The 23,255-nt window shown below is 46.7% G+C and overlaps 1 protein-coding gene across 3 annotated transcripts in view; it reads right to left on the reverse strand.

Annotated features, from left to right (window-relative positions):
• Nucleotides 1–23,255, reverse strand: part of ELAPOR1 (endosome-lysosome associated apoptosis and autophagy regulator 1) — a 75,595-nt gene that overhangs the window by 17,124 nt on the left and 35,216 nt on the right. The window contains exons 3-11 of one of the 3 annotated variants that reach the window (XM_068964641.1): nt 21,118–21,310; nt 15,656–15,803; nt 15,104–15,184; nt 14,378–14,483; nt 14,097–14,246; nt 6,922–7,010; nt 2,951–3,128; nt 2,122–2,250; nt 1,344–1,434 (exon numbers count right to left, since the gene is read on the reverse strand). In XM_068964641.1, coding sequence (XP_068820742.1) covers nt 1,344–1,434; nt 2,122–2,250; nt 2,951–3,128; nt 6,922–7,010; nt 14,097–14,246; nt 14,378–14,483; nt 15,104–15,184; nt 15,656–15,803; nt 21,118–21,310 — 1,165 coding nt within the window. Of the gene's footprint in view, nt 1–1,343; nt 1,435–2,121; nt 2,251–2,950; nt 3,129–6,921; nt 7,011–14,096; nt 14,247–14,377; nt 14,484–15,103; nt 15,185–15,655; nt 15,804–21,117; nt 21,311–23,255 lie in introns of those variants that run through there. The other 2 variants (XM_068964643.1, XM_068964642.1) reach the window with 2 other exon arrangements.

The following is a 23,255-nucleotide window of genomic DNA, read 5'->3' on the forward strand; positions in this document are numbered from 1 at the left end:
CCAATTTTCATTATACTGTACCACTCTGCCTGTAGTGGCTTTTTAAATGGCAAACAAATTGCTTATTATCTTAAGTGTTCTTGGGAGGTGGGGATAAAGGCTATGGTTTTTCCAGTGGTCATGTATGGATGTGAGAGTTGGACTGTGAAGAAAGCTGTGCACCGAAGAATTGATGCTATTGAACTGTGGTGTTGGAGAAGACTGTCGAGAGTCCCTTGGACTGCAAGGAGATCCAACCAGTCCGTTCTGAAGGAGATCAGCCCTGGGATTTCTCTGGAAGGAATGATGCTAAAGCTGAAACTCCAGTACTTTGGACACCTCATGCGAAGAGTTGACTCATTGGAAAAGACTCTGATGCTGGGACGGATTTGGGGCAGGAGGAGAAGGGGATGACCGAGGATGAGATGGCTGGATGACATCACCGACTCGATGGACATGAGTTTGAGTGAACTCCGGAAGTTGGTGATGGACAGGGAGGCCTGGCGTGCTGCGATTCATGGAGTTGCAAAGAGTCGGACATGACTGAGCGACTGAAATGACTGACTGATAACAATAAAAGCAGTCCCTCCCAGGGACTTCAGTGGTGGTCCAGTGGTTAAGAATCCACCTTGCAATACAGGGGACACAGGTCTTTGGGAGCTAAGATCCCATGTATTGTGGAGCCACTGAGCCCACAAGCTGCAGCGACTGGAGCCCAGGCTCCTTAGCCAGAGAGTCTGTGTGCCAGAATGAGAGATCCCACATGCCACAACTAAGACCCAGTGCAGCCAAACCAATCAATCAATAAAACCAGTCTTCTTGTCCCATTGAAAGATGAACTATCTATGGGCATTTCTGGCCCTTTTTTTTTTTTTTTTTACAGGTTTTAAAATCTTATTTGATGCTTTGAGGAGGAAGAATTTGAGTAGCATGTGGCCAAATGGTAGGAAAAGCTAGAAGGTATGGGAGAGCAGTAGGCAATCAGTGTGGGCAGCAGCTAAGAATGTGTCAGCATTCAGGTTAACTTGATCAGACCATTACTGTGGTCTCCTCTGTTCTTTTCTTGTTTTTTAGACTGTTTCTTTTTATTTTTAATTTTTAAAATTTTTATTTGTTTATTAATTTTGGCTGGACCTTACAACATGTGGGATCTTAGTTCCCTAACCAGGGAATTGAACCTGTATCCCCTGCATTGGAAATGCAGAGTCTTAACCACTGGACCCCCAGGAAGTCTTGTTCTGTTCTCTGTTCTGGACTGACACTTCTGCACACCAGAAGCCCTCTCATCTACAACACTCCAAGCTATGTGGGACTTGGATGTGGCAAAGGGTGGCGTGGTTTCCCCTTAGCTTTGTGCTCCTCACCTGAATCCTGGCACGACCAGGGTGAGAATCATGAAGTCATTGTCTGAAGCTCCAACAGCTGAATAAATGTGATCACCAGCCACCTCCCAGCCTGGAAAAGGAGAAGGATATGAGTTAGTGTCCAGTGGTCTCAAGTGCAGGGCAAATGTGCACCCAGATGACACTCTGGAAGAAAAATAACACCATCCTTTGAGGCATCCAGAACCATCACCAAACACAAACCATGTTACTTATCAGACTGCTACTGCTGCTGCTAAGTCGCTTCAGTAGAGTCCAACTCTGTGCGACCCCATAGACGGCAGCCCACTAGGCTCCTCTGTCTCTGGGATTCTCCAGGCAAGAACACTGGAGTGGATTGCCATTTCCTTCTCCAATGCATGAAAGTGAAAAGTGAAAGTGAAAGCGCTCAGTCGTGCGCGACTCTTAGTGACCCGTGGACTCCAGCCTACCAGGCTCCACCATCCATGGGATTTTCCAGGCAAGAGTACTGGAGGCGGGTGCCATTGCCTTCTCCGACTTATCAGGCTACTTTGGTCAAAAACTCTGAAACTCTCAGAGCAAGACCTCTGCAGGTGTGTATTGTTTCTAGTTCTGTCTCTAAAGCTAAAGTTTGCAGAAAATATGTTCTTTGTCCATGGGGAGTGGAGCATTCAAGGGAGTGTGAGCACGATCAGCTCATTTTTTCTCTAGACACCACTGTTATGAAGAACTGTGAGCTAGGAAGAACCCCTTGGGCAGGGCAGCTAGCTGAGAGCTCATGGTGGGGGGAGGTAGTTACCTGTCATGCCCTTGTATTCAAAGTTGATCCCGCTGAGGACGGTCGTCTCCATGTTCGTGGGCAGCGTGTTCCACCATTTATATTCAAATCCCACGGCAGGTTCGGTCCCTGCTGGGCAGTGGCTACAATCTGGGGGAGCCACAAGATCCACGCATTCAGCAGAAAGGCTGCAGCCACCCTGACTGGAGCTGTTGTTGCACAGACAAGTGGCAACAGTGGTGGGCAGCCCCACAGAGGTGTTGCTGAGCACAGTGAACAGCAAGCTGACTCAATAACGTTCTGACAATGTGTTTAGCAAACTTGAGGTGTAAAGGCTGACCCTTCATTCCATATCCCAGTACCCTACCTGCCCATCAGATTATTAATTTCAAAGCTTAAGTGTATCTTCGAGTCTAATACATATAGTTCGTATTATTTGTCACACTGTCATCAGCAAATGCCTTCACATTAATAGGTATATAGATCCCCCCAGCTCCTCTCCTGAAAATTCTGATTGTGTCAAGGTGGCCATCCCAGATCCCCAAACCTTCTAGCTATCATCCCTGCCACATGCTGGAAGCCTCTGCTGTGAGGAGTGTGCCCCTTCAGGCTTGAGTCACATTCGCAGTTGGAATGAGGAGGGAGGCAGGCAGTTCTCAGGTGGACCCACAGGCAGGGCCTGTGCTGACCTCTCTTCTGAATATGGTCCTCAGAGGTGGCCTGGCCCTTATTGCCTCCCTCGGAAGGACATGGTGTGAGTTCAGCTGACATGCTGGGTGCCCATGTGGCCCACCCGTATGTGTGGCATGGGAATGGAGTGGGGCAGGGAGAGGGATGGGAGAGGGGTTACCGGAGCCGTTGGAGTAAGAGCCATAAGGACAGGGCTCGCAGGTGCTACTGTTGGTCTTGAAGAAGCCTGGGTTGCAGGGTGGGCAGCCGGTCTTCATGCCAGAGGCGGGCAGCTTCACTGCGCCCTCCAGATCCTCGCTGCAGATTTTTGGCTGGGCCCATTTGTACATGAGCTGCGTCTGCAGAAACAGAGCCTGTCTCAGCCTGCTGTGTGGCATTAGCACATCTTTAGGAAGTTGCCTTGAGGATGGGGGGATTCTGGGCGCTAATGAAAGCTCCAGCAGGGTGGGGAACTTGGTTTGGGTCACCAGTGTATCCTAGGCACATTGCTTAGCGCCTGGCACATGGTCATGCTCAGTAAATATCTGCTGAACGAATGGACTGGGATGAAGAGAGATAGGCCTGTGTGTTGGATGGGAAGAGGAGACCAGTTTCCTCCAGAGAAAGCCCTAATTCCAGTGTAGAATCTTATTATTAATACTAAAATGTCACAGGAAAAGCAGCTGGTGAAAATCCCAGAACACAGAAAGGCATGGAGTGGAAGTGGCTTAGGTAACCCCTAGGGGAATAGAGGACGGCTCAGGTGTCCCAATTTGTCTTCGAAGTACTTTCTTTGCTTTTTCACTTATTCAGTAGACATCTATAGGAAGTCTAATAAAACATGTGACTCAGAGATGAAGGACGTGGCCTGTGCCCTCAGGGAGCTAGCTCACCGTCTAGCAAGGGCATTGCACTGCATTGCATGCGTGCTCAGTCGTGTCCAGCTCTTTGTGACACCATGGCCTGTAGCCCACCAGGCTCCTCTGTCCATGGGATTTGCCAGGCAAGAATACTGCAGTGGGTTGCCATTTCCTTCTCGAGGGGATTTTCCTGACCCAGGGATTGAACCCAAGTCAAGAATCTGCATTGCAGGCAGATTCTTTACCGCTTGAGCCACTGGGGAAGTACCCTAGCAAGGGCACCATAATACCAGTCCCCCAAGGGGGTATGAACCCTGTGTTCTCTGGGACATAGAGGCAAGAGCAATGAGGCTGGTTAAAGAGTACAAACTTCCAGTTATAAGATCAAAAAATTCTGGAGATCTAAGGTACAGGTGATTAGAGTTAGCATGGTGATTAGAGTTAATAATGCTGTATTATATACTTGAGAGCTATTAACAGAGTAGACATTAAACATTCTCACCACAAAAAAGAAACAGTAATTATGTGCCCTGATGGTAGTTAGCTAGCTCTATGTTGGTTATCATCTTGCAATACGTAAGTGTATCAAATCAACTGGTACACCTTAAACTTCCACAATGATATGTGTCAATTATATCTCAAAAAACCTGAGGGAAAAAGGCAAGAGAACTGATCAGCCTCCAAGTCAGTGAACAAGGGAGGCAGTGTATCTGTCACTTACTAGGACCATCCCTAGTCTTTCGATGGAGGCATTAGCTAGAGAAGAGCAGATGAACTGCAGGAGGCCCCTGGTGAGTCAGGGGTGAGGTTGGGCAATGTCAGGCTTCCTCTGTAGTCCTTGGGCAAGAGACAAAAGGATTGCATTGAGGCGATGATGCAAATGCGCTATGTATAATACCATATATGTAAGAAGTTGGGTGAACAAGGCATCAGTCCATTTTATTCAGGATAAGGTCTTGACAATGTCTTGAAAGGGCCTCATGTTGCCTTCGTTGAAGACGAGCCCTGGGCTGTCCTTGTGCCCCTGCTCAGCTCAGCCTTTCTCTGTGCAAAGAGCAGTCAGTGACCAGAGACCCAGACTAGTGACCCAACTTCATCTCACCCAGCTCGTCTCCTTGAGTCTTGTAGAGAGAAGGGTCTGGGGAGCTGGACGATTTGGGCCACCTCCTGGAGCAGCACACTCAGCAGCCCCAGTGGATCAGCGATCCCAGTCCCCGAGAAACCACTGAGGCACCGCAAAGGCCATAAAGGCAATCACAGGAGTCCTTTGATTTTAAAATACAGCTTAAGAAACAAAGCAAAATTCCGAGACTGAGAAGAACCAGCGTGGGCCTGCGGGCCGACACTTCCATAAGACACCCCTGGTGACCATGTCTACTGCAGGGTTCCTCCCTGAGCTGTGCTGTGGCTGGGCTGCAAGGTGGGAGCATCGGCTCTGGTCCCACTCATCTATAGACCCCCAAGGCGATCAGGGAATGGCAGACACCCAGGCTTGCAAGCATCAGAGCACACTGTGGATCTAGAAGTCCTTTGCCTGTACCAGGAGGGAAAAGAATGGGGCAGAAGAAGCAAAGATAGCCACAATCAACCACATATCCTGGAGGGAGAAGAGGAGCAGGATTGTCCTCTTAATTAGTGGGTCAACTGAGACCAAGAAAATGACAGTAATTCCTTACAAGGTCATGAAGAACACCAGACACTTCAGAACTGGGACTAAGGTACACCTGATAGGATTAATCATTTTGCTTGGCTGCTGGGGAAGGGGATTTTGCTCAAAAAATGAGAATGGGGCCAGCCAGTACACGGGCGGTAAGAGATAACTATAAGAACAATCGCCGTTAAGGACCAGACTTCATCCCACACTTAATTAGCAGAAAGAGAATTCAGCCAGCCGTCCAGCCAGCAAACACGTATGCATCCTAAGAGCCAACCACATGCTTAGTGCTGAATGATGCAGAATTCCCCACTCCTGTCTTCTTGGGAGGTTCTAGTTCAGGGATGCAGACAGGACAGTTCATCCAGAATTGCTGATCTAAGGCAGACCCCACCACTTGCGCCCCTGAGCCATCCCTGCTCACTTCCTCAAAGTTTCCAGGCACTTGCCTGCCTCCTCCACACCTGCTGCATTCCCTGCCTGGGGAGCACTCTGGCTCTTCTCCACCTGACTCAGGTCTCTGCTTTGAGAGGTCATCCTTACCCTCTCTAAGCAGAAATAGAGACCGAGATGCAGAGAAGCAGAGAGCAGGTGTATGCATACCAAGGGGGAAAGAGAAGGGGATAAGAATTGAAAGTGTGGGATTTACATATGCATACTACTGATACTATGTATACAATAGATCACTAATGAGAACAGACTGTATAGCTCAAGGACCTCCACTCAGTGCTCTGTGATGACCTAAGTGGGAAGGTAATCCAAAAAAGAGGGATTCTTTGTCTGTTTCTGGTTTATCTGTTGTCTCTCCCCTCACTCACTCCCCGACAGAAATTAAGGGCCATGAGAGTGGATGTTTCCTTGGCTCTGTGAACTGCTGCATACCTAGTGCCCAGCACAGGACCCGGCTGTACACAGGAACTAATGACCTCCTCTGGAAGACCTGCCTTGGCCCCACCCTCCAACCTGGTCACTCCTCTTCCGGGTTCCCCCAGTGCCCTGCATACAGTCAGGCCCATCTTTCTCCTCCCCACCATCTGTCTCTTCCCCATCAGCTTTCTCCTCCCCACCATCTTTCTCCTCTCCTCCTCAGGGCAGAAGCCCATCTTATTCATCTTGGGTTCCCTGACTGGAGTACAGGGCAACAGCTGATACTCAAAAATGCCCACTGACTCACTGGTGGAGCAGAGTACAAAGGAAAGTCTTTCTGAGGCAGAAAGCCTGCGGGGGAGAGAGAATAAATCAGGCGGTTCTCCGGTGAGCCAGGAAGCAGGAATCACCCCCTATACCAGCGTACAAGAGCAGCAGGACAAGTCTGATGAGAAAGAAGAAATAAGTATGTATGGACAGGCAGTCATTGCCCAGGGAATGAAGCGAATGGAAGAAACCAAGCAAAATGAAAGCATTTTTAAAAAGCAGAACATATGTGAGTGAGCAGCGGAACAAATGTAGCAAAAATAGTTTCTGACCTGAAAATGAGTGAGGTCATCTCATTTTGCCTCCCCACTGGCCCCGGGGTCACTGCAGAGGTCTCGGGGGGGGGGGGTGGGTTTCTCAGGTGACAGCTTCACTGACTGCAGAGCCGCAAATCTGGCAAAGCACAAGGGGCAGGCAAAGGGGTCCCAAGACCGTGCTACCCACCTCTCCATTGGCATCACAGGCCGTGTGAGTGTAGAAGTAATCTTTATCTGTGCAGGCTGGCCGTGCCTTGCAGGTGGAGGATCCTTTCTCTAAATGGCAGAAGCAAGGACAAATATTTGAAGTGAGGAAAGCAGAGCTCTTGACCACTTGCACATGATGCTATAACACCCCAGACCCTGGGGTGAAGCACAGCACAGATCTTGCAGAAAGTAGACGGTGCTGCACGCACACCTTCCCTTTGCCCGAGTGGCTTCATTTCCAGTCCCTGAAGACCTGTTCAGATATCTGCTTTGCTTCCCTCCCTGATGCTGATGAGAAAGCACTGGGCCCGCACTGTGGAGCAGGGCAGGGGAGGCGGGCTGGCCAGAGGACCAGTGAGGGGGAAGGTGGCCAGAAGGAGCATCGGCAGATTTCTTACCACCAGCCCAGTTCCCTGGAACCTGCCATCTTCCAGGTGCCTCAGAACCCTGACTGTGTGGGTGGTTTTTCTACTCCTAAAGGGTTGAAGCAAAACATAGCAAAGCTTAGGACAGTGTCTCTGAATTTTCTCTTAATTTGTGCCTAGAATGAAGGCCTCCCACGGCTGCATCTCCCCTTCTCCATTCAGCCATCCTACACAAATAAAGTGATGGTTTAATCCCACTCTTTCCACTTTCTTCACATTGCTCTCTTTCAGCCTTGACCTGGACTTAATGAAAAATGTTATGAACTATCATTTTATTTACTTGACTTTCTGTGTGTTCTTATATCTAGGTTGGTTTTGCTTTAACTCTATGAACCCCTGGATAGAAACAACTGTTTCAATGAATCCCTCTTTATTTTTTAAATGGTGATGGTAAACTTTATTTTAAAATATTATTTATTTGGTTGTGCCAGGTCTTAGCTGTGGCATGCAGGATCTTTAGTTGCGGCATGTGGGATCTAGTTCCCTGACCAGGGATCGAACCCAGGCCCCCTGCATTTCGAGCACAGAGTCTTAGACACTCGACCACCAGAGAAGTCCCTGAATCCCTCTTTAAATAAATGGATTTTACCTTTTTTTGAATTACAAATAATTTTCAGAGTTTGAAAAAAAAAAAGAACTGCTTTCCTGTATCCTGAAAAATATACCTAATTCGTACAATTTTTTAAATTAATTAATTTTAATTGGAAGCTAATTACTTTACAATATTGTAGTGGTTTGTGCCATACATTCACATGAATCAGCCATGGGTGTACATATGTTCCCCATCCTGAACCCCCCTCTCACCTCCCTCCCCAACCCATCCCTCAGGGTCATCCCAGTGCACCGGCCCTGAGCACCTTGTCTCACGCATTAAACCTGGACTGGCGATCTATTTCACATATGATAATATACATGTTTCAATGCTATTCTGTCAAATCATCCCACCCTCGCCCTCTCCCACAGAGCCCCAAAGTCTGTTCTTTACATCTGTGTCTCTTTTGCTGTCTCGCATATAGGGTCATTGTTACCACGCTTCTAAATTCCATATATATGCGTTAATATACTGTATTGGTGTTTTTCTTTCTGACTTACTTCACGATGTATAATAGGCTCATTTCATCCACCTCATTAGAACTGATTCAAATGCATTCTTTTTAATAGCTGAGTAGTACTCCATTGTGTACATGTACCACAGCTTTCTTATCCATTCATCTGCTGATGGACATCTAGGTTGCTTCCGTGTCCTGGCTATTATAAACAGTGCTGCGATGAACACTGGGGTACACGTGTCTCCTTCAATTCTGGTTTCCCCAGTATGTTTGCCCAGCAGTGGGACTGCTGGGCTGTATGGCAGCTCTATTTCCAGTTTTTCGAGGAATCTCTACACTGTTCTCCATAGTGGCTGTACTAGTTTGCATTCCTACCAACAGTGTAAGAAGGTTCCCTTTTCTCCGCATCCTCTAATTCATACAATTTTTAAAAAATTTCCAGGGAATTCACTTTCTCTAGAGTGAAAACCACTGCTTTATAGTGTGCCAGGACAATACTGCTCCGACTGCTACTGTCCCTGGTATGACTGCTGTGTTGCCTGCAGGTAAGCAGGTGACAATGGTGAGACCTTCCCTCTATATATTGCTTGACGAGCATTTTAGGAGAATGGAATGAGATTTTTAAGTCAGACAGATCTGGATTTGGATCCTGCGTAATCACTTAGTAGCTGTGTCACTTCTGGCAAGTCACTTAACCTCTCTGAACCTTTGTACTCTCAACCTGTACAGCAAGAAGAGTAACATCTGTCTTGCTGGAATCAGCACATACCTGACACATTGTAAGAAGGAACTTGCTAAATGCTGGTAACTATCATCACCTGGATTTATAAGAAGTCTTTTTATTTGGTAACCATCATGGGACTTTTAATAAGGATTAAAGTTTCCCTTCTTTCCAGTTAAGGCTCATTTCTCAACTGGCCCTTTCTTCCCAAGGCAACAAATGAGTTGCTAGATCTGAGAATCTCCTATTACCATGTCATTGGTCTGCACTGGGGCCTCTTCTGTCCCCATCTTGTTATCCTGGGTGAGAGGAAGCTACTGGCTGAGAAGCAGCTGGGGTCTTCTGAGCTCATTTACTCGGTTAATAAGCAAGGGCCTATTTCAAAATAAGGGGATCCAGGGACTCCTGGTTTTGACAGACCCGGCCAGGAGAAATTTTGGGGGAGATGCTGAAAACAAATCAGTTCCCAGGACCTTGCATATTAGATTTAGCAAATTGCAAGTTACATGTTAGAAAGTGTGTTCCACATAAGCACCTTTCTCTGCTTGTCAAATATTTATTCAAACTGACACCCCAGCTCCAGGCTTCAGCAAAAATGGTCCAGCTGTTTACACACTGACAACTGCTAGACTGGTTTTAATAAATGATTAACCCAAATGCTGAGCCAGACCTCACTTTCCTAGCTCAGGTTTCATCAAAGTGTTAAAACTGGGGACTGGTCAAGTTTGAAAGATTGGCCTAGATGTTTGGTGAGGAAATGAAAAGTGATTGCTGTAGGATTGCTACTGCTAAGTCACTTCAGTTGTGTCCGACTCTGTGCGACCCCATAGATGGCAGCCCACCGGGCTCCCCTCGTCCCTGGGATTCTCCAGGCAAGAACACTGGAGTGGGTTCCTGTAGGATTGGCCCTGGGCAAAACTGTATGAAGATAAAGTTTATTTTGGGAGGGCTCCACCGGCTCTTTTTGCATCTTCTTCCCTCCTCCAGAAGTACAACCTTCTCATTCTGATCCTTTTTATCCAAAGAAAACATTTCCCCTGACCATTTAAGTACCTAATGAACACAAAACTCAGCTCTGACCCCAGCACAGACTCTGGGCAAATCCCTAACCTCTCTATTGTTGTTTAGTTGCTAAGTCATGTTTGACTCTTTGTGACCCCATGGACTGTAGCCTGCCAGGCTCCTCTGTCCATGGGATTTTCTAGGCAAGAATAATGGAATAGGTTGCCATTTCCTTCTCCAGGGGATCTTCTGACTCAGGGATCAAACCTGAGTTTCCTGAATTGCTAGGCAGTTTCTTTACCATTGGACTTCCCTGGTGGCTCAGACAGTAAAGCGTCTGTCTACAATGTGGGAGACCTGGGTTTGATCCCTGGGTTGGGAAGATCCCCTGGAGAAGGAAATGGCAATCCACTCCAGGACTATTGCCTGGAAAGTCCCATGCACAGAGGAGCCTGGTAGGCTACAGCCCATGGGGTCACAAAGAGTCAGACACGACTGAGCAACTTCACTCTCACTTTCTTTTCTTTACCACTGAGCCATCAGGGAACCTTTCTGAGCTTCTGTTTATTCATTTGTAAATGAGGAAGTCATTCCTGCACTGTGCTATGAGTAATAAATGAGATCGTTTTGTAAACTGTAAAGTGCTGTACCAGTGACTTATTATTGTTACCTATACCCAGAGTGTTGTCACAGTAGAAGAAGACTGGTGGGACAGGCCTTAATGCAAATGGATAAATAAAACTAGTTCTTACTACATGCCAGACAGTGTTCTAAATTCTTTGCTTTCACCAATCCACACAATGACACTATGAGGCAGATACAATTATTATCATTCCCATTCTAGAGGTGAGAAAACTGAGGCTCAGGCAAGTGACTTGCCCAAGGTGGCACAGCTAGTAAGTGGTGGAGCAGGGATTTGGCCTGTGATGATTTTGTTCTTGGAGCCCATGCTCTGAAACACTATGTTATTCTACTAGGAAATGAGTCCCTAGTATTGAACATAACACAAAGGAATTAACCCTAGTTATGAAATTTAAGCTATCAGTAACAAAGACACTTTTCATCAAAGCTTTGTCCTTGACATCTCCACCCCCATCCACTCCTCCTCACTCTAGGTCCTGGATATGGCCAATGGCGCCTGCTGAAAGAAATCTGATTGTGTTCTCTGTCTCCAGCTCTTCCTTTCCTCATAGCTTTTCCAAATGGCAACCAGAGTGGACTTCAAAAGTACAAGCCAGATTATGTCATTCTCCAGTTTTAAGTTCTTTAATGTCTTCCACTGCTGATAGGATTCTGTGGCAGTGGCACAGAAGGGTTCATCCATAACCTGTTCCCTGCCTCCCTATTAGCCTTCGATGCTGATTCTCTCCAAGTAAGCTCCAGTGATGCTGAGTTACTCCTGGATCCCTGAGCCTTCTGGCCGTGGCTCCTTCCAGAACATCCTGCCTCCATCAAATCACCAACTCATCTTTCAAAACAGTTATCTTTCAAGGCCACACCTAATGCAGCCTTTCCTCCTTCCCCAGAGAGGACTGACTTCTCCCCTCTTTTGCTTCCACCACACGTTACACTCAACACTCCTATTTCAGCACCTCTTGTACCGAGGAATTACTATACTTAGTGTGTTTTTTCAACCACGTTTCCATTTTTGACATACGCTGGAGGGCAGGTTCCAGCTCTAACCCCAGCCCAAGCCCTGAGCACTCGGAATATATTTACAAATGAAAGACTAGCTGGTCACAGGGCCTCCTGTCACTCCCTTCATGCACATTCCACCATAGGCTCTCATCATACTCTACATTTTTGAAATCTCCCACTGACTCTGTATTCTGGAAGAATCAAGTCCCCAAGAAATTCAGTGCTCTTTGTACCCCTGAGTTGGACATATTCTTCATAGTAAAAACTCACTTTCCAGTCAAAGGGGTAGATTGAGAAATCAATGGCAAAAGAAGACTAGATGGCACAAATATAAACTCCCAAAGTAATACTTTCATAACAGCTCTGTGGATACACATCCATTTACATAGCATTGATCAAAACACCCATAGGCATTTTTTCTAGAACCACCTTGCCCTTCAAATCCTGTACCACAGTGGGGCTGGAAAGGGAGCTGGAAAAAATGACTAACAAAGGCTGCTATTGTCAGAGCAGGGAAGAGAAATAAGAAATTCAAGTGAAAAAACAGGAATTTAGACTTAAAGATAAAAACTTCCCCTAAGAGCTAAATATCTCTGTTGTTGCTGAAACCTACACTCATTGGGCAAGATCTGAGTAGATAAATAGGACTTTTGTTTTAGGATTGGTGTAGAAATAAGCAGTTCACAAGGTCAGTGGCTGGTCTTGGCTGAGCAAACATGTACTGTAATGCATGTGTGAAGGGTGGGTATGTCTGTGTAAAGATGGGGGGAGGTCTGCTTACGAGAGGGCCTTGAGCTCAGTTTATGTATATTGTTTAGTTCCTAAGATGTGTCTGACTCTTTTGCCACCCCATGGACAATAGCCCACCAGACTCCTCTGTCCATGAGATTTCCCAGGCAAGAAGACTGGAGTGGGTTGCCATTTCCTTCTCCAGGGGATCTGCCCAAGCCAGGGATCAAACCTGCATCTCCTGCCTTGGCAGACAGGTTCTTTACCACTGAGCCATCAGGGGAGCCTGGATTTGTATATAGTTCTGTGTGAAAAAGGGAAACTGGAATAGTTATGAGCATTTGCAGGGGAAGGGAGAGGACTCTCTCTCTCTCCCTATCTGTTTTGGTTCAGAACCTGCCTTGGAGATTGGTCCCTGGGCTATTGTCTGAGCACAGGGCCCTCTGGGGACACTGCCCATCTTATACCAGATCCCTGCTGCTCCCAAGATCCTCTCAAGTAGCCAGGTTCTATTTCTCAAGTTGGGCTGCTTCAGGAAGTTATCCAGGGACTGCAGAAATAGGCTGCTATTCTCTGTCATCTTATCTTCCTTAAGAGGAGTGGTTTTCAAACTATGTTCCAAGGAACCCTGGATTTTTTGACAAGGCCTGCTTTAAATTCAGTGGATGCTTTGAGTTCAATGGATAAAAGATTATAGCTTCTTGCTATCAAAATGTTTTACACATCAATACAACCTCATGGCTCTTCTAAATTAACTGATAATAATTGTTATAAATTTAAAAACATAAATTTATACCTCTTTATCTACTGTATATAATATTTATAATCTTATTTAAGGTTTTATTAAAAAACAAAAAACAATTGCAACCCCTTTCCCTAGCTTTTCTAATTCTTCTAATTCTGAGCTGCTTTTTCTTTTTGCTATGGTACCCTGCACTTTTTGCTGTCTAATATACAATACACTTCATTACATATTTATTATTTAGTTATTATAGTTATTACTTATTCCATTTACATTCCAGGATGTAAATTCTATGAAGACAGAAAGTGAAAATGTTAGTCGCTCATTTGTGTCCGACTCTTTGCGACCCCATGGACTATAGCCTGCCAGGCTCCTTGTCCATGTAATTCTCCGCAAGAATACTGGAGTGGGCTGCCATTCCCTTCCCCAGAGGCTCTTCCTGACCCAGGAATCGAACCCAGGTCTCCTGCATTGCAAGCAGATACTTTACTAACTGAGCTACCAGGGAAGAGCATGAAGACACGGATCCTTGTCTAATTTGTTTACTGATGTATTCCAAACACCCAGAATAAGGCCTGGCAGATAGTAGTGGCTTGATAAATACTTATTGAATGATTTCATTTCAAGAGTGATTGGTGGATTAGCCAGGCCCTTCCAGGGCCCAGAAAGCAAGGGCTCTAGAAGAATCATCTTCAGCTTGGCCGAAAGGATGGCTCCACTTCCTGTTCACCTCTGTATATATGTTGGTATCTCCCCCCGACTCCACCCTACCCCACTCCCCCCACGCCCCCACTCCCCCTACCCCAACCCCCCAACGCTCCCGAAACACCAAACTCTTCCTGCCCTCACCTGAATATTTGTCAGGGTCACACTGGTGGCAGGAAGTTTCTCCCTTATTGGAATAAAAATTGGCTGGGCATAGTTTGCAGGAAGAGGAGCCCTGCTGGTCTGCGTACGTGCCAGGTTTGCAGGGGAAGCATTCTGAAGTGTAGGCCACCCCTGGGGAGGAAGAACAACATAGAAAGGCAAGGATTGAGCCTGGAGACTGAGGGCCGTGGGGACTAACCCCACCCTCCCTGCAGAAGTCAGCATCAGACCCCAGACCCAACCCTACCGTCTACAATCCGTACCTGTTATGGCAATGTTTCTCACCAGCACGGGCTTGGAGACTTTGGACCACACTGAGAAGGCTGTGGTTCTCCAGTAGAGGACGTTGTTGCCTCGATTTAGCTCGACCTAAAAACCACAAACAGGAAAGAGTTCCCTCACAGAGACAGATGCTGCTGGTCCATTGCATCAGCCTCCTGGGGGGACCCCTCCTGTTGCAGCCTGCAAGGCAGCTCCTGTTCTGCTCCTCTCCCTCCGCCTCCTCAGCATTGCCCTTCTGCCCCCTTGGCTCAGTTCCTCTCTCCTTCGAAGCCTCCTCCTCCAGCTCTCTCAGTGTCCTCTCCCTTGAACCCTCAATCACATATATCATGAGCATTTCTGCGGCGAGACCAACGAAGGGACCTGAAGATACTGACAACAGCAAGGCGGAATCTCCCTCCTTTTTCTTCTCTGGTTCTGTTTATCCATGCCCAGCCCCAGGAAACTGGGCCCTGTAAACCTGCAGAGCTCTGGTCCTTGGGGTCAAGCCAGAGGAGCGAGTCAGTTCACATCCCTATTATGGCAACTCATGAGAAGAGAAACTACAGCATCCTCATGTTGTCAGGCTCCTGCCCTCCAAGGAGAGAAGGGTGGAGGCCCAGACTGGGAGGAAGAGGCCTTTGTCCTTGGTCCCTTTTCTGGGGTCTCTAGGGAGAGGCCCTTGGTCCCTTTTCTGGGGTCTCTAGGGAGAAGGCTGCTCTGATACTCACACTGTGAAATTCCCATCCTTTCTCTGTGGTTTTCATCCACCTCGAGTCATCTGCATTGGGCTGGCACTGGTCATTCTGAACCTGAGGCAGCAGGAATTTGAGATCAGAGTCTTAGCTTTCTAAGGAAACAAGTGTCTTACCGCACAAAGCACCAGCCTTCCACAGGGCCCCTCTTATGAGAGAAAGACAGCTCAGAACTCATGAGCCTTGAAGTAGGGCAGGAGCTAGTTACACACACAGGATGTCAGTACATTGACACTAAAGAAATTTTGCAGAACTCAGAGCTATTTTCATGCCGGAACACAGGAAAGCACCTAGGACTCTCCCAGACTGTACTGTTCCCCACCAGGGTCCTCTGACTTCCATCTTTTCTTTAACTCTTGAAGCTTCAGCTCATTTTGACCACAGTTCTCTCCAGAGGGAAAAATGACTGTGAAAATTTCCCAAGCAGGACGGTGTGTGATTTCTGTAAATGCATCTGAGCCTTATAGGGTCTTTACCTCCCACCTTCCCACCTCCCCCCACCTCCCTGCCCCCCAGCCAGGGGCTTACAAAAAACTCGAAGATGATGCTGGAGTCTGGGTAGTAGTATTCAAAGTTAACAGTGCCAGACTGCTTCAGGTTGACGGCATACATCAGCGTGGCCGTGCACTCGTCTGTGTTGGAGGCGATATAGTCTCCCAGTGGAACCCACTTGGACCTGTGAGGAAATAGGAGCCAAGGTCACAGTCAGGAGGCCAGCCCACCAGGGCTTGCGCGATCTTAGATCTCATGTCCTGCTAGGTCTCTGCAGAATTTCAGACTGGTGATTCGTAAGCAGAAGCTTACACGTGAAAATGCTCAGTGAAGAATGACCTCTAGGTCAAGGAGCCTGGAGGTACAGCCAAGAGGAAGTCAGGTGGGTGCACTCCCGAATTATACGGAACTACCCAGAAGATAGATGGCGGGCAATATTGTTCAGGTGAGGAGTGGGGGGGTGGGGGTAGATAGCATTTATTGGTTGCTTATTATCTCCCAGATAATGAACTACATATTTTGTGTTCATGATTTCTTTTTATCAGTAAGAGGAAGTGCAATTTTGTCCCCATTTAATGGATATAAATCTGAGGCTTGTTGAGTGTCTTGCCCAATATAACACAGCCAGCAAGTGACAGGGCTGAGATTCAAACCCAGGTCTGCCTAATTCAAAGTTGTCAAAGAGAGTAGATAAAGCTGTTTTGTAGAACTCAGAAATCTATCCAGTCTAATCCATCTGTTTTTTGTTTGTTTGGGTTGTTTGTTTGTTTGTTTTTAATGTCCACTTTTAGATGCTACTAGGAGAAAGCAATGGCACCCCACTGCAGTACTCTTGCCTGGAAAACCCCATGGACGGAGGAGCCTGGTAGGGCTGCAGTCCATGGGGTCGCTAAGAGTCGGACACGACTGAGCGACTTCACTTTCACTTTTCCCTTTCATGCATTGGAGAAGGAAATGGCAACCCGCTCCAGTATTTTTGACTGGAGAATCCCAGGGATGGGGGAGCCTGGTGCGCTGCCGTCTATGGGGTCGTACAGAGTTGGACACGACTGACGCGACTTAGCAGCAGCAGGAACTGGTTTTATGGGAAGGGGGAAGGGAGAAGGCATGTTGATTTTATTTTCTAAGTATCTCTATTCTGTCTACCCTACCCAAGGGCTCTTCGTTTTCCTCCCCACATACCCTTCAGCTATGAATCAATCCCAACCACCTCCCGGCATCGTCTTGCCTCCTCCAATTCCTTCTCTACAATGTGGCTGGAGGGAGCGTCCAGAACGAAAATCAGCCCATATCACTCCCCTGCCTGACACTGTGGCTGTGTTGCCCCTGGTTGCACTCAGTCTGTGGCTCCCTGTTGCCCTCGGGATAGTTTACAAACCCCTCACCCACTCGCTATACTCACCCTACAGAATTTCTTTCAATTGTTCTGTGAAATTTTCTCTCACCTCTGGGTCTTCCCACGCGCTGTTCTCGCCTTCAACAAACTTCCTCCTCCCTCCACCTATTGAATTCCTCCTCATGTCTCAAAATAAATGTCACCTAATCTGAGAAGTCCTCCTTGACCTGCCTGCGCTACGTGTGCACTCAGCTCTTACTGCTTCCCTCTCATGATCACAGTTCAGTTCAGTTCAGTTCAGTCGCTCAGTCGTGTCCGACTCTTTGTCACCCCATGAACCACAGCACACCAGGCCTCCCTGTCCATCACCAACTCCCGGAGTCCACCCAATGTCCACCCATGTCCATTGAGTCGGTGATGCCATCCAGCCATCTCATCCTCTGTTGTCCCCTTCTCTTCCTGTCTTCAATCTTTCCCAGCATCAGGGTCTTTTCCAACGAGTCAGCTCTTCGCATCAGGTGGCCAAAGTATTGGAGTTTCAGCTTCATCAGTCCTTCCAATGAACACCCAGGACTGATCTCCTTTAGGATGGACTGGTTGGATCTCCTTGCAGTCCAAGGGACTCTCAAGAGTCTTCTTCAGCACCACAGTTCAAAAGCATCAATTCTTCAGCGCTCAGCTTTCTTCACAGTCCAACTCTTACATCCATACATGACCACTGGAAAAACCATAGCCTTGACTAGATGGACCTTTGTTGACAAAGTAATGTCTCTGCTTTTTAATATACTGTCTAGGTTGGTCATAACTTTCCTTCCAAGGAGTAAAATCCTATTGTATTTTATTTAAATATGTGAAATATCCAAGACCTGCCACCTTGCTTAAGAAATGCAACACCAGGGATTTCTCTGGTGGTCCAATGGTTAAGAATTCACCTCCCAATGCAGGTGATATGGGTTGGATCCCTGGTCAGGGAACTAAGATCCCACATGCTGCAGAGCAACTAAGCCCATACTCCACAACTACTGAGCCCATGAGCTCTGGAGCCCTTGCGCCACACTAGAGAGTTGGTGGGGCACAATGAAAGATCCCACATGACCCAGTGAAGATTCTGTGTGCCACATCTAAGACCCAATGCAGCCAAATAAACAAACAAGTATTTTTAAAAAGAAATAAAGGCAACACGGCAGAAGCCTTCATGTTCCCCTAGCTAGTGTCAACCCCATCTACGTCACACAAGCTTTTTCCAATGCAAAGTAACCACTTTCTGGAATTTGGTGCTTAATAGCCCCATGTAGTTCTCTGCCCTTTACTAATCATGTATGTATCTCTCGACAACATACGGTATGATATTGCTTTGCATATTTTTAAACTTGTGTAAATGGTATCATACTCATGGATTCTGAAACTTGCTTTTCTTTTTTTTTTGAAACTTGCTTTTCTTTCTTCAACATGTATAGTGATCATGGGATTCATCGATATTCACACCTGAATAAAAGCTCTTCCTTCAGTTTCACTAGTATATAAGATTGCTTTCTATGGTTCACCCACATTTATTTATGTGCTACTTGTTGATGGGCATTTAGGTTGTTTCCAAATTTTTGCTTTGTGCACACTCTTTTAGGAACATTCTTGCTGGTCTCCTCCTACACGTGTCTGAGTAGAAAGCCTGGTGGAGGGGAGGGTCAGGGGTAGAACCACTGGGTCACAGGGTTTGTGAACCTCCAACTTTACCAGCTACAGTGTGTGACGCCCCAGAGTAGCTGTTATCAACTACACCCACCTGCAGAAAACTCCTGCAACCTCCCCACATTTAGAGTGGTCAGATTTTACACGTTGCTAGTATGATGTGATAGAACATGGTGTCTCCCTGGGCTTTAAATCTTCTTTCCTTGATTGTTAATGAGGTTGAACATTTTATCTCATCTCTTCTGATCACACTTTAATTCTTCTTGAATTGCTTATCTTTCTGCCTGGCTTGTCAATGCTGTGAGGGCAGAGACCAAACTTAATTTGCTCACTTCTGTGTCATTAGCACCAAGCTATGGATCTGGCATGACAGAGGGACTCAGGGCATTAAACAGATGAGTGTAAGAGACGGTGACCAAAGACAACTGTGCTACTTCAGCACTCTGCCTGAGACCAGACCTGGTCGCCAATGACTAATAATGACCAGTTAAGGTTCCCAGTCCTCATCACCAACTCAATGGGCATGAGTCTGAGCAAGCTCCAGGAGATGGTGAAGGACAGGGAAGGCTGGTGGGCTGCAGTCCATGGGGTCGCAAAGAGTTGGACATGACTGAATGACTGAACAATGACAAGGGAACCTCAGATTAGTTCACTGTTTTCCCCCTGTGTTTGTCAGAATAATATGGTACTTCCAGCTCTTCAACAGTTAGTGTTATTCTCAAGTGAAGACATACCCAAAATGCCTCAGCTGAGCTCATTCAAGATACCCAGCTAACCTAACGGTATTGATTTCTCCTTGTTAAAAGAGATAGCACTTAAAGCTGATGTGCTCCATGGCATCAGCTATAAATAACTCCTGAAGGTGGATGAATAATTAAAAGGATGCCATAAATGGGTTACATTTGCAAAATGCATTACAATTCTGACTTTTGTCAGAGCTGTTCCTAGTGAAGATCATTTCATGTTTAATAATAACAATCTGTCTTGATTGATTTCTAATGCCAGGAATTGCTCCAAATCTTTCCAAGTATCATCTCATTTCCACCTTGCATGCATACGTGCTAAGTCACTTCAGTCGTGTCTGACTCTGTGATGCTATGGACTATATAGTCCACCAGGCTCCTCTGTCCATGGGACTTTCCAGGCAAGAATACTGGAGTAGGTTGCCATTTCCTCCTCCAGGGGATTTTCCCGACCAAGAGACTGAACGACGTGTCTTCTTGTGTCTCCTGCACTGTAGACTTATCCTTTACCATTGACCCATTGGGGAAGCCCTCTGACTCGTAATACTGTACCCTAAAATAACATAAACATTGGGCTGTTAAAAGACCTGCTGCCTGGCTCAGACAATGGTGTTTCTAGGATATTTAAGTATAGGAATGGGAGACGTTGCTCTAACCTTTAAAAATTCAGGTGTAATACAATTAATTTTTTTAATCCTTTTGATTGGGTATAAGAGAAACTTTCATGTACTTTTCTCCTATATTCTTTGTCAATATTTAACAAAGAGTAGCGGGCGATTGTCTTTTACATCCATGCAACACCCACCCCCCCCCCCCCACTTTTCCTCTCTAAGACCTAAGTATTGTCTTGAACACACTAAATGTTATTTGAAAGCAGCAGCATGGGGCAGTGGAAAGCTTGGGACTGAGGATGAATTCTAGTCTCCCCAGTTGTAAGCTGGATAACAAAGGACAAGTCATTTAACTTCTCTGAGCCTCCAGTTCCAAATCTGTGTAATGGGGACAACAGAACCTGTTTCACCCTCACAAGGGTTCTCATAAGGATTAGAAAAAAATAATGTATGTAAAGCATCTAGAATAGTGCCTGAACCAATCATTTAATTCTTGTCCTTAGAGTTAAATATGTAAAGGATAGGATAAGGGCAGCTCCCACATTCTGTAAGCACCTTGGGTTGAGTTTTTCAATTACTGAAAAGATCCTCTTCTGAGTTGGAAAATTCTCTGGTCACCAGGGTCTCAAAGGGTTTGGAACATCTCAGCCATGACTGACCAAAGCTCTGGTCCTACTTTATCCCCCCAAACTCGTAAACTCAGGATTAGGAGACCAGATTTAGAAGCTGACACCAAAGCCAGGAAGATACTCGAGGCTTTGCACATAGTGTTGCAATCAAATTAAGGAAGTGTTTTGGCTGATCCAAAATTCCATGGTAGAATTGGATTTTGTCCTAAACAGACTGGGCCATATGACCCTTGTCCATCTTATCAATGTCTATTTCCTGGTGGTTTTCACCTGTCACAAGTGCTTAGCAGTCGCTGGTAAGCTTAGGGCAGTAAGGCTGGGCTGAGGTGGGCATCACACATCCAGCAGTCCAGTCCTGCTCCAGTCCTCACCCCAAGGAGAAGGAGAGGAGGCTGTGGAGTGCTCTCTGCAGCCCCTTCCCCAGCATGGGGAGCAGGGAGGTAAAGGAGATGAGGGGCTAAGGGGGAGGAGCAGGGGGAGAGGGGCGACTCACGAAGTACAGTTTTCGGTGGACTCCAAGGTGCTGTCCTCAATCTCCATGTTGGTTGACAGGCTGGCAAAGCCATGGGGCAGTTCATCCCACTCATCGAACCGGATGCCTGTGCCAAGGGAGTAGCGGCCCTCAGCACACGGCTTACACGACTGGTCCTTCATGTCCAGAAACTCCCCGGCTTTGCAAGAGAAGGCTGGAACACAACAGCGGGGACAAGGGCAGGTGGTGAGGCTGTTGCCACCTAGAAGTGGGCGGGTGTGGGCATCCTAGAGGGAGGAGCAGAGGACGGAGACCTAAGGGTTTCACGCACTGACTTAGAGCCATGGTGCATCGTCTATGACCCCACTTGTATGGACTGTCCAGAACAGGCAAATCCATGGAGACAGAAAGTAGATCTGGGGCACCAGGGACTTGGGGGAGGGGCATGGGGAGAGACGGCTAATGGATATAAAGTTTCTTTCTGGGGTAATAAAAATATTCTGAGATTAGATAGTGGCGATAATTATGTAATTCTGTGAATATTCTAAAAACCACCGAATTTTAAAACTTACAGGGGTGAATCATCATCACCCCATACAGGGGTGATTTATCTATTGGCTGTGCCATATGGCTTGTGGGATCTTAGTTTCTCCACCAGGGATTGAACCCAGGGCATGGCAATGAAGGCATGGAGTCCTAACTACTGGGATGCCAAGGAATTCCCAAAGCCATTATTAATGACAACAACAGAAAAGATGAAGGACCTTGTTGCAGGACTTTGGGCTGTTAGTCTCATTTCCTGAGGGGTACCCTCTGCCATTTTGAGAGCTCTCCAGTAAAAGAGGGTACTAGAGTCTCTCGCTCTAACCCCTCTGAAGGGTGCCTGGCCTTTCGGCCTTGGATGTCCTGTTGTCTCTGGCCTCTGTCTTCTCCTTTCTGGTCCCACTGCCACCATGCTAGTTGGGATTATTGTGATCTGTTAGGTGAGCTCAACCACTGCAATGTCCTCCTAACTAATTGCCTATTGCTTGTTTTTGCTCATTCTGTGGTCAGAAGTACCTTTCTAAAATACTGATACATACTTATTTCTTTTTAAAATTTATTTATGTTTGGCTGCACTGGGTCTTTATCTCTTTGGCCACGAGCCGGGGCAACTCTTCTAGTTGTGGTGCATGGATTCTCATTACAGTGGCTTCTCTTGTTGCAGAGCATGGGGTCCAGGCAAGCAGACTTCAGTAGTTGACGTGCAAGGGCTTGGTAGTTGGGGTGTACAGGCTTAGTTGCCTTGCAGCATGTGGGATCTTCCCAGTCCAGGAACTGAACCCATGACCCCTGCTTTGGCAGGTGGATTCCTAACCACTGAACCACCAGAGAAGCCCATACTATTATTTCTGTTATTTAAAAGATAATCAGGCACCACCCACCAACTTTTGGTTATAGACTTAAGCTCTCAACCTGGCATTCAAAGTCTTTTACAATTTTCCCCCAACCTAACCCCAACAGGCTTAATCTCGCACCCCAGACCCTTCTCCCCCAACTCCCATCCATCCCCTCCCTGTGTTGTCTCCACCTCAGGCCACATGCTCTTCTCTGAATGTGTCTGATGTTCTCCCAACTCCAGGCTTTTGCTTGAGTGGTTCTCCCAGCTGTTTCTGATCCCTAAGCATCCATAAGGCCCATTCTTTTCACCTCATATAACACATCATATTGATGTGTGCCTCCTACCAGGCTCTGAGCTCCTCCAGGCATGGTGGCTCAGCAACCAGCCACAGCAGGACCTCCACTAAGGTTTGCTGAAAAAATGGATGAACGGATATCTGCTCCTCCCACCAGACTGTACGCTTCTGAAGGCAGAGGCTGTGCCTTATTTATCTTTGTGATTCACATCGCAGGTGCACATATTAAGAACATTGGCCAAGTTTACTGAAGATGGCCCATTTGTTTCTGTTAGTCACACCTCTGTTCTACTCAGATCTTAGCAATATCCATTCACTGATTTAACAAGTATTTATTTGCTCACCCACTGAACCAGGCACTAGGCTAAGCATATTTTAGATTTTAAAAGCCCTCAATCTCCTTTCCAAATCTTCAAAGATTCCTTGATTCTAGTCAAAGATTTCTTGATCCTTTATTGTTGAAAATAAAAAATATTTTGGTTT

Source organism: Capricornis sumatraensis, chromosome 2 (genome assembly GCF_032405125.1).
Source record: "Capricornis sumatraensis isolate serow.1 chromosome 2, serow.2, whole genome shotgun sequence".
NCBI classification, from domain to species: domain Eukaryota; kingdom Metazoa; phylum Chordata; class Mammalia; order Artiodactyla; family Bovidae; genus Capricornis; species Capricornis sumatraensis.